Below are 16,359 nucleotides of genomic sequence, written 5' to 3' on the forward strand. Positions count from 1 at the left end.
AATAACTATACTGTAGCAGAAGCTTAAGGAAATTCAAAAAGTAGATATGATTTTCCCCATCCCAGAGGCCAAATAGTCTAAAATTACTAGATTCAAAAGACTTATTTGCTCCTGTCACAAGCAATCCAGCTTGAACCAAAGTTACCCTTTATAAAGAACACCAAAGGCTCCTGAATCCTAGTTTCTTTATCAACTCAGAGGACAGATATTCCAGCAATAAATTCAAGCAACAAGTACTGTCTTGCAGCTGACAGCTTTAACAAGTGACACACTGGCACCAGGGAATACACAGTTCCACAGTCAGGAATGCCAGACACCTTCAACAGAGCAAATGACAAGCAGTCCAAATATGACCCTGCATGACATCAACCAAGCATAACCCCCAGACATGCAAAAACTCAGAAGAAAATTCAATCAATGACCAACAGGTTAAGTCACCATCACAACATTGCCCTTACCCTGACAACAATCTGAAATGCATCTTATGAATTCAGCCACATAACAGAAAAGAGAAAGGTTAGGAAGTGCCATGCAAGTTTATCTTTAAATTATATACATATATAAAATAAATAAATATAATGCTTTGCAGCACAGCCAAAAGGGTTGTGTTTCTCAGAAACAGCCCAGAGGATGGAGTTCTGTACTGCAGGCTAATAGAATATGGCATTATCAACTGCCTGTTACATGACTGGGGACAACTGTCAGAAAATACAAGATGAAAGGACCAAAAGAACGGAAAATGTCTGAAATCTTACTAATAAGGACTAAAAACGTAAAATGAGAAAGAAATGACTCATTTTTCTTCAGTACTTCCTTCCTTTTCTCTCTTCCACTTTGGATGATGGAAAATTCTGAAAAGTCATTTCCAGCATTTTTTTCAGATTAAGTCTAAGACCTCAAGGAAGGAAACCTTCAGAGAACCTAACAGAGAAATAAAAATATACTTTAAAAAACCACTCCATAAACTACTGGCTCCATCACAATCAGTGCAAAGAAATTCACTGAGGATAACATTCAATATATCATCTATGATACCTGTGAGAAACTGTATTATTGATGAGATTAAAGGTTTAATTAACATCTCCAGGAGACTTCATTTATGTTCTGTAAAACTTGATTTCAAAACAAACTCCTGTATTATGAAACAGTCTACTATTAATGTGATGTGTCCTATACCACCCAATCCTAACAAAATTCCAAATTGTTTATATACAATTATCTCTCTCCTAATTTCCTTAAGTCATTCTGACAGCATAAAGTACCTACTAGGATAGAACTGAATCTGGACTTCCCTAATTTAAGCCAGGAAGGGGCAAAAAGCAGCAGGTGTGGCTTAGCAGTAGGTACTGAAGGAACACCTTCAAGCAGGGCTACAAGCATAATGCAAGGGGAACTTAAAGGTAGTTCTATCCCAACTAATACCCTGCTAGATCTACGTTTTTTTGAAGTGGTCTTCTCTGAGACCCTGTCAGAATCCTGGCTTCTGTTAAAGGGTTTTACCCACCCAGCAACACAACAATCACTGCTGAACAACAGAACAAAGTCCATCAGATTGGGGATCAGAGAATGCAGTATCCATCTGAAGTTGCACGGGAAGTTTAACAAACAGGATGAAATTACTAAATTCAGCTGAAATATCAGCTCAAAAAATAAATAATAAACCTACAGCCTTTCAGAAAACTCCTCATGTGATACTTCTATTTTAAGATGATCACCACCATTACAGGACAAAAAAAATGCACAACAGGAACAGCAGCAGCTTTTGTAGTATTTTGGGATGAACCATCAAACATCAGCTAAGGATGTGACTATGTTCAAAGCTGATGAGTTCAGTTTCAAGTCATAGAGCCTCACACAGCTCCAAACACCTTTCATTGCAATGCTGTTTCTGCTAGAGAGTCAATCCACCTTCTCAAAATATTACTGGTCTTGTTTATTCTTCTTCATGAAGAACACTCACTGACACTCATTCTAAGACTTCAAGATGCAAATTAAATTTCATGCTAGCACTTTGGCACTGGATAACTGATAATGACTTATATCCTGCATTTAAAATAAAGTGGGTATTTTGCAATGTTCAATAACTTTCAGTTTCCAACATGATGAATAAAGTACTTTTTGTTCTAAATATAAAAATAGTACTCTTTCATCTATTACACACAGTCCATCCTAAAGACTACAATTCATGGTCCTTATCTTTTTTAAATACTGGGGGCAACAGAACATAAAATCAAATTTTACTTTCCTCAGATCTCTCATACCTCAAAAACGTGCAAAAGGGTATAACTTATTACTATCCTTTCCACTTTACCACTAACATGTGATACAGTTTTCATACAGCTTAAACTATTAGTTTCTACTGTTTAATGTATAGATGAATACTGCTGTCTGAACCAGAGCACCACCAAAAAGCTTCAGCCAAGACAAAACAAGTACTTGTACACTTACAGGGTCATATTCCTATTATTCCTTTTTCTAGCTCAGTACTTACCAAGCTTTTTGAGACAGAGGAAAAATAAAGGTTAAAAGCAACTACATTCCCTCATTCACCCTCGAGCACTTCTGGGTTATTACTCCCTCAAAATTTCCTTGGTTATCTGTAGTATCATGACCCCCCTTCCTTACCAAATTCTACTCCGTACCAGAGCCAGGAGCCTTTCCTCCTCATCAGTAACAACAACCAAAGGCAACACACACCCTTCTGCCACAGTTTATTCACTGTTTCTCACCAACTACACACCACCCCTCCTCAGCAGGACAGTCCTGCTGTTTCGGCCTCTTCCCATTTCACAGACATTATTACTATCAATATAATTCTAAAAAATCCACTGACTTCATTCTACTTTCCTATTCAGATAATGAATGTTTGATCTATTCTGTGTGGTTAAAAGCTTAAGCACTTTGTCGCATTTAATAAACAAAGCAAAGAAGAAATATTTTGCACTTACCTAAATTGCCATCAATGTACATGAGTTTAAATGAAGAAAACAGTGGAAACATGCAAAATAAAGTTAAAATCAACATGTATGCATGCAGCTGAAAAAAGCTGAAGAAAGCAGGAAACAATGGTACAGTGAAAAACAGAAAATAAGGTGAATGTGATGAACCCACAGGCTTTACAGAATCATTCTAAAATACCTTAAGAAACTTGCACTTGTTGTAAATACTATATTAAAATTTGACATTAAAAGTAGTTTTTTCTTGAAGAGACTCATTAAGTAAAAATACATCCAATTTTAATTTTTTTTTTAAGATTATTCATGTGAAAACATACCTCAGGTAGAATAGTAAACCACAAGCAGAACTTTGCCATTCCTCAGCTTCCTAGCTTTCATTCGTGCAACCGTGCACTTCATTAATATTCACAATAAACTTCAAAATCCCTGCTGTTTCACACATTTACACAATAAGATGGGCTGAAAAGTATTTATACCCCAAAAAGAATCCTCCTCTGACCCCATCTGGTATTTAGGAACAATGGGAGGTCTCCTTTCCAACCAGTAATCAAGTGCATACTTTGACACATTAAGGAAGACAATACCAATCTATGAACTCACACTAAATACATACTAATAATGTATACCTTAGCCTAATCAAAGTTTTATTAGGAATATAGTTTAATTAGTAACAAGAAGGGAAACACCATTTCAGAATATTTGTGAGTATATTTTCTTTTATGGTTCTATTTAGATACTTGTCATGAATCAAAGTGAAAATTAAGAGCACGTGAAATAACACCAAGTAGCTACTCTCAGTTCTGAATTCATGAATACACATTCCCTTCTCTACTGATTATTTTATCATCTCTATTCTGTAATTGCAGCATCTGAGTTAATCATATTGCTACAGATAGACGAAAGTTATTCTGGGAAACTATTTCAAGAAAATTTTGTATTCAAAACTATAGGCCTCAGAGGAACTGCTCACTATCCTTTTTATCCTCTCTTCAACTCATTAATCAGAAGCAAATTCCTGCAGTATCAGGACAGGAACTAAACTTCAAAAGATCGAAATTTGTAACATGTTTTCAAAGAACACATTAAGTCAATTAAAATCACCTGGTTTTCTGTAAGGGAAAAAAAGGATCATGGCTCACCCATTTATTTCCAACAACATAAAACCATGTCATCTGAAAAAGAGCCACTGTTCATTGCACACCGTGTCCATTTTGTATTAATTACGTAGCATTAAATGATGACATTTTAAAGTAGGTTTTAAAAGGGGCTTTATTTTGTGCAACAGTGCTTAGTATGCATTTTTAAAAAGTCAGTGATTCAGTTTTTGCAATGTCATAAAAGCAGCATATCAACTGATAAACGTTAAATTGTATTAGAAGCAGCTAATCTAAACCAATAAATTATTTCTCCCTCTTCTTCTGACAGACAGGCAACAATCCTGGAAATGAATATTGCTGAATAATGTCTTGTGTCTTCCCAGCACTTCCCACCTCATGGCCTTCCGCTCTCCACCAAAACCTTCTACACTAACTCTTCTGTACATTACACATTATTAGAATCTTCTATTCAAGACAGATTAGAGGGAATAAATACCTACCTAAGTGGGGAAAAGGCAGAAACTCTGTTTGAGACACTGCCAATGGATTATTTCAAGATGAAGAACCACTTTAAATAGTTAAAAACATGTAGAGTACTTCCTGCCCCTATATATATATATATACACACACCCATATATATAAAAATTCCAGTTATGCTGTGAGAAAATATCACAAAGAATATGAAGAACAGAAAGACAAGACAACTAAATGTGGGCTGTGATATCAAAGAACAGGTGCTGAAAGCATACACTTTCAGAAATAAAATAACTTTCAAAAGAAAATCAGGAATGTCCAAGTTACTGTCCATAAACATCCTCATGGGTTTCTTGCACTTTCAAAAGTTTTAATTTTATGAATTTTCTTGTCGAAACAGATCCTACTATTTCACCTATTTGGCATATTTATTTTCATTATCCTATTTTCCCAGATGTTTTTAAGCCTTCCCAAGCTTGACATTATCAGGATGCATAACACATATCCATCCTTCAGGACACTGATGAAAGCCTCAAGCACATGAAAGATCCCTACCAGATCCTACTGGAAATCTTTCCAGTTTCACCATGAATCATGGATAATTACATTTTGACACAGGCTTCCAATCAGATAGTTCTCCATATAAACAATTTCCTCTCACATGCTTCCTTTTGAGATATGAGAGAAATCTTTTGAGACAACCATTTTCCCAACATCGATATGTTGCTGCTTTTCCTTTATGCATAAGGTGGGTTTTCCTGTCATCCAAGAAAATCAGACTTCTTTGATATTATTTTTGACAAATCTATATTGGGTGCTAGTGTATTTTTTGTTTTTCCCCCTATATTTAGAAATAGCTAACGACTGAAAAAAACACCATTTACAAATAACTTTCTTTGGTTCCTGCAATATTTTTTCAGAAACCACAACAAAAATATCAAACATATTTCACTCCTTCTCTCATGTCACTTTTTTCCCCTGGTAGGCACATAGATTTGCCCTTTTCCAGCCTCCTGGAGTTTGCTAGGAGACTCAGGAATCCAGTCAGGATCACTTTCATCATGGACAGCCAATGTGAAAACACTTTTTAGTGTTTCAGTATGAAACAACTCTGTTTTCAAAAAAGTTTTACATGCCAGTAAACCTCAGACACACAATGATAGATTGACCAGTCTTAGCATAGATGTGATAGAGCACATCACTTTTTTTGTTCTTAAAATTTCAGCTTTTTGATAATTCCAATTTAAATTAGTTGTTCGAAAGAATCAATAGCCCTCTGGATAAGTAAGAGTGACAGACAAGCTGACACAGCCAGCTTGGGCTTCCAAAGCCATTCCTTCCGAAAGGCTCCTCTCCAAATGCTTACAAGAAAAGTAAGCAGCAATTAGATAAGAGGATGGGTATTTTTATACACAAATATTTGATTACAAGAGAGGAAATAGCAGAAACACATGGTTGACTCCTAAAACCAACATAAAGTCCCTGTGGAGTTTTGCTGGAACCTGTGGCTGAGCTTTGTGCTGACTGACACTTCCTGAGTAACCCAGAGAACAGGGTGATCAGTAAGATGACTAATTTTCCTCATGATATTTGGTTATTCAGAGCAGTAAAGACAAAAAACAAATGCAAAGAAGAACTTTATAAGACTAAGCCAATTATCAAAGGCTGGCAGATGAAATTCAGTGAGATAAAAGTGGAATGCAAGTGAAAACAATCCCAACTTTAAGCATAGCAAGCTGGGATCGAAACTGGTTAGAATCAGGAGTGAGATTTTCAGCTATAATAAATATTTCCATTAAGATATTAACTTAGCACTCAGTAGCAGCAAAAATAAAGGCATCCAACACTGGAAAGAACAAACTAATTGTTGGGAATTCCTGTGAGAGAGACAGAATTAAAGGGCAAACACTACAACACCAACACAACTCATTTTACATCTTTTCAAAAACATAAGCTGTTTTGGTCTCCTCACCTCAAAGAAAAAACAACCCCAAACACGTAATAGGTCTGAAAAGCATCATGTCACTCTTTCACAAGGAATCATCACACATGGTAAGATTCTTCTAACTGGAAAAGAGCTGAGGAAGGGATGTGATGATGGCACTGTAAAGTTCTAAGTGGCACTGAAACTGGCACCAGATATCAATTACTTATTGCTTCTTTCAGTACAAGAAACAGGAAATCCTGGCAAAAGCAGCCAAAGTCCAGTGCAAAACCAAATGAAAAGCAGTGGTTCTTTGCAGGTGTCAGGCTGTAAGAGCCTGTGGACCCTGGCATTTTAAATAGGTCCAAAAGTAACTGGCTGAATTTGAGGTCCACTGAATTATTAAGCACAAAAACAGCAGCTGGATCATAAGGAATACTCTGTGGAGGTATCACTGTATACTTGGCCTATTCTGTGAATGTTTGGACACTGTTAGCAATGGAATACTGAGCTACTCAATCTTTGTGTTATTGTATTATAGAGTCAGGATTCATGTTAAATATACACAAGGCAAAATATATTCTTGTTATCAGGTTTGCTGTTATAAGAAAATAAGACCATTTGTCAAAAAAATTGACTCAAAACTGAGTTACTAGTTTACTTTCCCCTCAAGATAAGGAAAACTAGCTTTTAGGGGAAAAAACCAAAACATAACCTCATTGGTAGGTGACGAAGTCTCTAAATACCAGATTCAGATTCCAAATGTCAGTGTAAGATATTAATGTGACACTTCCATAATAAACACATGACTACATTAGAATATTCCTCCTACTAAGGTGACACTAAATACACCATTAAAATATCTAACCAACAAAGCTTCTGGAAAACAGAACCTCCACCATGCATCTTTCTGATAATATTGGTTCTAGCAGCATCCTAGTGCCCCTGCTATAAGTAGATAATCAGTAACTACTACTGTCAGTCTGGATACAAAAGTCATAAAAGGAAGTAATTTATTAATTAATTGTACTGAATTTTTGATGACAACCCTGTCAGTTTTCCACTGAAGTAGCTGGTAACAGACTTGCTAGCTCTGTAGATATTTAGGTTCATGACATGCCTAGAAGGTGGAAAGTTTGCTGAGGAGCACTAATTGATCACAAACTTGGAAGTAAATTAAAAATCTCGGTTGTTGCTGCCTGCCAGCAAAGAAGTTTAGATTTGGAATCTGGAAGTGAGAGAAACACAGAACTGTGTTTTTGTCTGGGGAAAGTTAACAGATGGTCTAAAAAGGAGCAGCTTTAAAATAAGATGAGAAGCCAAAAAGTGTGTGGAAAAAGGAAGGAGAATTTTTTTTATCTACTCTGTGCTGCTGTTTCATGTAGCTTTTTATATATAGCTGTATATATTTTATATAGCAAAGTCTCAAAGTTTGACTTTACAGATTAAAATATTTGAATCTTTTTAAAACTTCAGAAAAATAATGTTACATCTTGAATAGAAGTATTTGAAATACATATTTACAAGATACTCATTTTCTACAACACAAGTCTATGAAATATTACTGAAAACTTTCACTCTGTTCTGTAATGGAGAAGTACAGAAAATTGAATATGAGAATTTACCTTCTTTTATCTTTAAAACTGTTAAATCCCTGTACAGCTTAAATAAAATATGCCTCTGGGTGTTTATTTATACTTTTTCAAAGGCGGCTCCTTTACCTCTTCAGAAAATGTGGCCACATATATTTAGACAGCTTTTGCAAAAAAAAGCCCCAGAGAAAGTTTCAAAAATAAGAGAAAGGGTAAGAACAATTATTTTCCCCATCTAAAATGTGAAGGGATGCTGCACAAAGGAAATTATAACCTGCATTTGGATGCTTATTAGTGTGCTTTCCTACAGTTTAGCAGCCAGAAGCAGATATGTCAAGACAGACAATTCCTGTGGCAAATGTCAAACTTGTGCCAGTATTGGATACAGTATTAAAAGCAAAACATCACGTGCTTGTTTGTAAAACAACACGAAGAAACTCTCATAATTACTTACCTGATTTTCTTCATGGGAAACTCTCATTTGTTCTTTAAGAACTGACATTCTGGCTGCTTCTTCTTTCCTCAATACTCTCTCTTTCTTTAGCTCAGGACTCCAGAAAGTTTTGATGCTGTTCATAGAGGACCCCAGCTTGCTGTCCTTAATGTCTAGTTCTTTTCTGAGAAGGTCATTCTCCCTCTGTAGATCCTTAAGCTGAGCCTGCAGGTCTAACATGGTGCTATCTCTAACCTGTCTCAGCATGGAAGGAACCTGGTGGTGGTGGTGGTGTGAGGATGTGGTCAGCCCTCCATGCTGGTCAGTGTAAGAAAGGACATCAGTGTGTGACAGTCCAGCAGAAGCAATATTGGGGCTGCTCCCCATGGCTGTGACTCGGCCACCATACACAGCTCGATTTGTAGCCCTTCCAAGAGTCATTGTGCCCTTTGGGAAAGTAGTAGAAGCTACACCCTCGTGGTCACTCAGGTACATTGGTCCAGATGTTGCATAGGCTGCGTTAAGGGACTGGATATTCTCCATGGATAACGTCTTCCCCGTCCCTCCTCCCCCGCTGCTGGTTCGCCTGTGGCCCAGGCGAGGGGACCTCGGCAGGCGGGGAGACCTGGAGGGACTTCCTTCCAAGTTGCTGATTGTTCTTGCACTTCCATACATTTTTCTTCTACTTTGAGGTACTATTTAGTAAGAAACTAGTAACACTAAAGTTGAATATTAAATTTATAATTCCGGCTAGAAATATTGGCAGTTTCACTGCATTCTTCCAGTAGGCAAAATCTGGTATTCCTCCAAAGACAGACCTGAGGAAAAAAAAATGTATTATAAAATTAAATTTTCATCTTGGAAAATAAACTTACAAGTAATCACCATATATCAGAAAAAAAACAACTTCCCAGAGCAATAACTTCAAAAATAAAATCTACTACACATTTTATATTTAGGAAGATGAGTTAAAAACGCATTTTCAAACTAATTTCAATCAAAATAAAACTTCTAATTTCTTCCTTGCTAAAAGACTTGGAGTTAAATCTTGCTAAACTAAGTTGCAATGAACAACAGAGGCCCAAAAACATACCTTAGCTGGTATATTAATGGACTTAAATGACTGACAACATGAAATTTATATAAAGAAAAATATTTATTATTGACTTTAAGAACTACCCTCTTAAATAAGCCTCCAGAATTCATCCCCAAGGCACACAGATATAAAGGAACCAGATCTTGTTGATGTACATTTTCAAGTTTTGGCATTTTGACATCTCTGTCCAAATCTGCCCCTTGTTTCAGCTGTCATGCAGCATTCAAGAAATGACCCACAGCTTGCTCCACCAAGAACTTGTGCAGCTTTTCTGGCATCTCAACTTCAACACATTGACCAACTAAACAAAAAATTTCTCATCATGGTAACTGGGACAATGTGACTTCTTATCCTAAATCTCAAGCGCCAGCCATCCTCTGGCCAAATAACTCATCAAGCCCTCCAAAAAATCCATCCTTGCATCTTTCCAGTTGCCTGAAATAGTTCCATAGCTCCCTTCAAAGACAAATCTCCCATGAGACCAGAGCTGAAGATCATTTTCCTTCCACTGGCTCCTGGCAGACCCTGAACAAAAGCAACAACTCATCTTTTAAATTGACAGAATTCACCCCCACCCTCCCGCTCACTCAAAAAAACGCAAAACAAAACAAACCAAAGCTTCACAAAAAACACAACACTCTGGCCTAGTGAAAAAACAATACTGCTAGCAGAAACTGCCAGTATCAATTTAAACTGCACACAATAAAATATTTTTAGATACAGCAGATATGATACACAGGTGGTAGAGTTTGGTATAAATTTGTTGATCCTCAGAACTAGAGGTACAGAATATTGTATCTTATATCACATCCATCCTGTTGTTCCTTCTCATTGCCACAGTCTGATAAATAAGTAATTTATGTTTCTTGCTTAGAGTTACTTAATAACCCACTTAGTCTTCTGTTTATGTCTCTGCTATGTATTTTTAGGTACTTGTTTTGCCTTTTAGAGCTTATTCATTGTGGTCTTTCTTTTCTCAACTTGTGTGAAGTTTTGGAAGTTCTTATCTCAAATCAGAGAACACTTTTATCTTGCTTAGCACTCCAGTCCTCACCATTGAGCTCTACTGAAAAAGGGATCCTCATTCCTTATCCAAAGGCAGGCTAACTTCTCACAGAACTTCTTTACTAATGTTCAAATGCTGATTTAACATTTTAACTTCCATAAGATTGTAAAAATTCTGAAACCAACAGGAAAAGAGAAGCAAAACACCACCAATCAAAGAAGCATTATTACCTCCACAGCATTTTCAATTTTTTTCTTTTACTTTCCCCCTAGAAATATTCTAAGCAAAACAGAGACCTCTATGTAGCAAATGCAAACACACTGATGATATGCTCAATTTTTCTTACTTTAGTGGGCTATTAAGGACAGCTTACAGACCAAAAGCTGAAAACCCTGACTTAAAAATTCGTAGGGTTTCTCCATCTTCATTTGCAGTTTGTTTCCTTCTACAGCCTGAATTATACAGACTGGCTTTCCTGCAAACACCCCAGAAAAAGGCAAGCACATGAAAATATGCTTTCTCAATGCATGTACTTCTTAAGGATAAAACTGGAGTCTTCCTTATGGCTGTGAAATGTCTCAGACACAGCAGAAGCCAGACACCATTGCTCTATGAAGGAGGGGAGAAAAGCACCTACATCATTTTCTGCTCTTTACTGCTTATACATGGAGCCTTCCTAGCTTCAGGAAGACTTACTGTGTGTCTCCACAAATCAGGAATTGGAGACATGAAGAAGCAATATCAGCCTCAGGACCTCAACAACTGCCACACAGATCATCATCTACTGCCTGGAGAAAAAGAAAGGAGAAATCCCATCTTCCCACAGAACCAGCTGACAGAGCCATTCTAGTTGAACTTAGAGTGGACAGGTGAGATATAAACGACTATTTTGAAAGATAAATTTGTTTTATATTATTATTTTAATTGGACAGGAGGGAATGAATATTAATACTCTCAAGTAATAACATTTTAACCCAAGCTGTAAGTGTTGCAATAGCCACAACGGAGCTCACAAAGGTCATATCCCCCTAAAACCTTCTCTGAGAAAAAAAGTCACCCAGATTCCTTCACTCTGGGAGGGACAGACTGCAGACCCACACATTTTCCTACAAGAGCTGAGTTTTAAAACCCAATTCAGCTTAGTACTAGGGAAAAAAACCCAGATGATCACCTGCTTGGCTCAGTATTTTCTTATTTTAAAGAAATACCATTTAATGCACATAATGTAAAATTAACCACTATAATCATGAGTTTAATATCCTGTATTGCAAACAAAGCTGTATTTTATACAGATCCTTTTAGGATCCAGAAAATTAAGCAAGCATTCTCAGCTGGAGGCAGGAGGGCAGGCACTGTACACTTTCCCTCATGCTCTCATCAGCCTTAAAAACCCCAGCAAACCTGATACAGTCCATTTCATGCCAAAGTCCCTCCTCATGCCTGTTCCAACTTTCAGCTTGCCTTATTTTCCACATTCCTGCCCCATCTGATCACCTGCACTCTGCAGACAGCAACATCATGGGTTTGCATTACCCACCATCACTGAAGTCTGACAATGCATTTTATTTGTGTTTTAGCTTTCTATTTTTATAGAAACTTGGGAGCATAGGATTCTAATATGATGCTAATAGAAGCTCTCACTCAATTTAGTTTCCAAATCCTTACTTCTACATTTTACATAATTAGAGTTTCCTTGAAATACTGTGTACACAACACCCTGTAAGTTCTGATTTTCACTCGTTACACACTCTTACATGCTGAGGGATGATTTAGGCTTTTAGTGTCCCCTCCTGTGGCCTGAATCACCTAGTCAGCAGGAAGTTTGGGTATTAGCCAGATACTTAATAGCTTTGCACAACTACTTGCCAACATTAACATTGAGCCAAGAGCTCAAACATTTGTAAAAGTACCAAAGGCTTTAAGGAAACCCCTTCCTTAGAGTTCACCTCCCCAAACAATATATGGTGACAGGTAAGTGGCAGAAATGATCAATCTAAATCCAAACTGCCTAAAACTGTCTAGTACTATACTGCTCCCCACATATAAACCAAAAGAAGCAAAATAGAAAAAAAGAGGTGATGTAGAACACAATGCTCCTATTTTCTTCACCAGGACTGCATTTTGAGACACCACAAAAGGCAGGAGATTCACAGAAATAAGACAAACACGTCCTGGCAAACAATAATGATTTCTTTATTTTGATAACATCTTTTAAATACTCTTACAACAAAAACATCTCTGTACACAGAAGAGCAGGAGTATATGCATATTAAAAGTAGTGACCAAGAGCCAGAAACGTTTCTAGCCCTTTCTTTTGGATTACCTAGGTTTTCTACTGCTTTCATAGTGGCACAATACAGCCTCACAGCAGACAATATTCTTTTCTTCACATGTTTTTTATTATCTATGCTGATGTAAAAGAAAAAAAAAGGCAGCAAGCTGATACAAAATAGATACAGAGAACCCAAATCTGTTGTAGAGTATCCTTCCTTTCTTCATTAATCTGAGCAGCCTGGCATGTCGTCTTTTCATAAAGTAAAATAAAATAACAAACACAACGTTCTTCATATGGGATTAGTACAAGGCCAGCATTGTTTTTATTAAAAGGACAAAGTACTCCCTTTTCCTATTTACCAGGCTGACCAAATTATTTCTCCCCCACCTTTTTTTAATCCTAAAAAGAAAAGAATCCATTTCTTCCTGCTACTCCGCTATTCCTTACAAAAGTTTGAAAAACAAAGAGCATATGACTACAAAAGCAACATTTTCATTTAGGTTCCTTACAGTGTCCTGAAACTGCGTTTCTTATGTAAATTTAAGTTTTACTACAGTCTGCACAATACATTTATTTTTACTAGTTAACAGACATTAGTTTATCCCCTCTCTTGTAGCTTGGCATAAAATTTGCACATATGTAGTTGTAAATAAAGTTAGTTCCAAAGTCTCCTTTAATCTTGCAAGCTGGTCATGTCCCTGAACTCCCATCAATGCTAAATGGAAGAACTGGCATTTATCACTTCATAGTTCAACAGTTCACCAGGCCTGCCTGCCTTTCATTTCTCTTTCACACAGAAGAAAATATGAAGGCAAAAGTAGGAGTGGCTGCTCAATATGCATCTAATGACATAAATGGAAAATAAAGTTGTCAGGCATTCTAATGCTGTCAGGTGCAGTGACAGCAATTAATACTTGTCATGCAATCAGAATACTCCACCAATTGAAATATTTGCTCAAAATGCCGTATTAAAAATCTTGAAAAGCAAGCAGTTCTGACACCATTACCAGGAGAGTCAATTATATTACTCTCAAATGTACTTAAGTGAAGAGTCAACAACACCTTTCTAACTCTTTCATCCAGGTTTCATGGGTTTAAAACAAGGCTAGTGTTCAAGAGAGGTACATTTCTTTCAAAGCATTTTACTGTTTATTACAATGTTCAAGACATAACTGTTTTAAAACATAATAGTTAGAAATAGGCTTTAAATAATGTAAATAATATTTAAACTCCACCAACTGACACCTCCATTATTTTCTAACTTTTAAGTTAGGTCTCTTTGTTGCTCAAACTCCAATTCTTAATGCTTTATCTCTAACACTTCCATTAAAATAATTCTTTCCTGCAGTCCTGAATGTGACAAGTCTTCCTGGGTTTCTAAGATGCTTAAGGGAGGCGAGAAATTCCAAATTTGTTTCATTTTATTTTTCTGATGTTGCATAAAATATTAAAGACCTGAAAATGGAACACTAAAAAAAAAAAAAAAAAAAAAGACTTCTATAGCCAAGCAAAGGCAGAATCATCACATCTAATTTTAATTGTTATGCCAGAGAACACACTGTATCTTTATAAAAAGCCATAGGGCAGCCTATCTGCCAAATCTGGGCGACACAACCACATACAGTCTGTACAAGTTACCTTCCAGTGCTGAGCATTTCTCACTCTCCAGTCCCTTCTGATTGAACAGCCACTCCACAGAAGCAGGGATGTTTAGTGTTACCCTTTGGTTAAAGTATAAAGCACAAGCACCAACAGTGGTGCAAAGGGTTTCAGAGGTAAAACAACACCTCAGCTGTAACTGCCTGAAGTTCCCAGTCCCACACTCACTGTGTCATTGTTTTGCTGCCCATCTGCTCTCTGCAACTCTTAACACTGGGATCCTATTTTTTATTGGTGGGTGGGAGGATGGATGGTGTGAATCACAAGCAACAAGGGATAGAAACACAAATTCCAAAACACTGCTTGTACCTCTTCAGGCTTTTTAGCTGTCAACTTCCCTGCACCATAATGACCTTCTCAGGATACACAGATACTTCTAAAGACCTGGCAAGCTTTTGGTCTTCTGGAGAAATACTTCCTATTTCAGTCTTTGCAGGTATCTCATGTGCTAAATTTCTGCATCCTAGTCTGTATTCATCATGCCTTCCATCCTACCATTGTTAATCATGTCTTTTATTTCCTTCTCAATAACAATTCTCATTTATCAATGCAAGCCTGCATTTACAAACTCCAGTATTTTGTGGAGGATTATTCTAAGGCACATGGTAAACCAGGCAAACAGTACTTTTCATTTAATAGCTGTTAAAGAACAGCAACACTCATATGTCTTGAATTTTTACTAAAGTAGTCTCCTTTGGGGAAAAACATTAAAATGTAAAAGAATATAACATTCTTCAGGATTACTTGAAAGTTATGCCTAATTATTAGCACAGTTATACTTTGCTTTTGTCAACATTTACCTAACTTGAATGACTAAATATAGTTTACAGAAACACAGTTATAGACTGAATAACCTTGGAGAAGGTAGATCTTAAAAATAAGCACAAGTTAAGAAAATCTGAAGGTTTTCCAGGAAAAAACTGGAAGACCAGACTTGTTCTATCATTCATCTACATTGTCAGCATTCATACCAATTTTTTGAAACATAAGGCAGTTCAGGTGGTAATATATATAAATGCATATTAAAGACCACATTCATTTTAGTAGGATAACCTAAGAACTGAAAATACTGTAAAAGGAAATTGACTGAGTCTGTAGTTTGACCTGTAAAGTTGTCTATTTTCACATTAAGTATGCTTAAGAATATTCTGTCATTTACATTAATCTCATCCTTTCAATTTTAAGATGCATTTATAACTCTTAATGTTTGAGAAACCAACAGAGATACTCCCACACACTAGAGTATTTTCAATTGAATTCCCTAAGGCTACTCTCATTCACGTTATTAAACACAGGCTTATATAGTTGCAAGATAGTTATTATTTTTCTTTTTCGCTACAAAGCTTCCATTCTCATTAAAAAAAGCAACAAAACAATCATAGGATCAGCTTTTAAGACTACCTGTGTAGCCTCCAGCAGTTTCTTAGAATACTTAAATATTGGGATATTTAGCAAGCCTAAATATCCACTCTGCGTCTTACACTTATTTGATTCAACAATAGTAATATGCCTACTCAAACTGCAAAACAAGGAGCATATTTGTGCATTCAGCATGCTTTGAAGCCATCACAATCCAAAAACCTGTAGAATATCTCTCCTGTTCTCTTTGCTCAGATACAAGAGCATGCACATGTTTCAGTACTATGCCAAAGAAAACCCGGCTGTGCTTCAGCCACTTCAGATCAAAGTTGTCCAAGGAACTTACAGGCTCTGTAAGTGATGCAAGTGATTTAGCAGATTAGTTTCATCATAGAATCAGCATCCTGGAACCATTAGAAGACATTGCACTTCAGGAATTGCCTTTTTATTTATTTATTCACCAAAAGAGTTGAAGAGTTCCCCCAAG

At 36.6% G+C, this 16,359-nt stretch overlaps 1 protein-coding gene across 16 annotated transcripts in view; it reads right to left on the reverse strand.

The window, feature by feature from the left end:
- Window positions 1-16,359, reverse strand: part of ERC2 (ELKS/RAB6-interacting/CAST family member 2) — a 432,662-nt gene that overhangs the window by 397,726 nt on the left and 18,577 nt on the right. For all 16 annotated transcript variants that reach the window (XM_042020735.1, XM_042020741.1, XM_042020751.1 and 13 more), the window contains one exon: window positions 8,499-9,295. In XM_042020735.1, the coding sequence (XP_041876669.1) occupies window positions 8,499-9,152 (654 nt within the window). In that variant the 5' untranslated portion in view covers window positions 9,153-9,295. The remainder of the gene's footprint in view (window positions 1-8,498; window positions 9,296-16,359) is intronic.

The sequence above is a fragment of the Corvus kubaryi genome, unplaced genomic scaffold (genome assembly GCF_017639235.1).
Source record: "Corvus kubaryi isolate FWS band 111438036 unplaced genomic scaffold, C.kubaryi_AGA036_p1.0 124, whole genome shotgun sequence".
In the NCBI taxonomy this organism is placed as follows: Eukaryota; Metazoa; Chordata; class Aves; order Passeriformes; family Corvidae; genus Corvus; species Corvus kubaryi.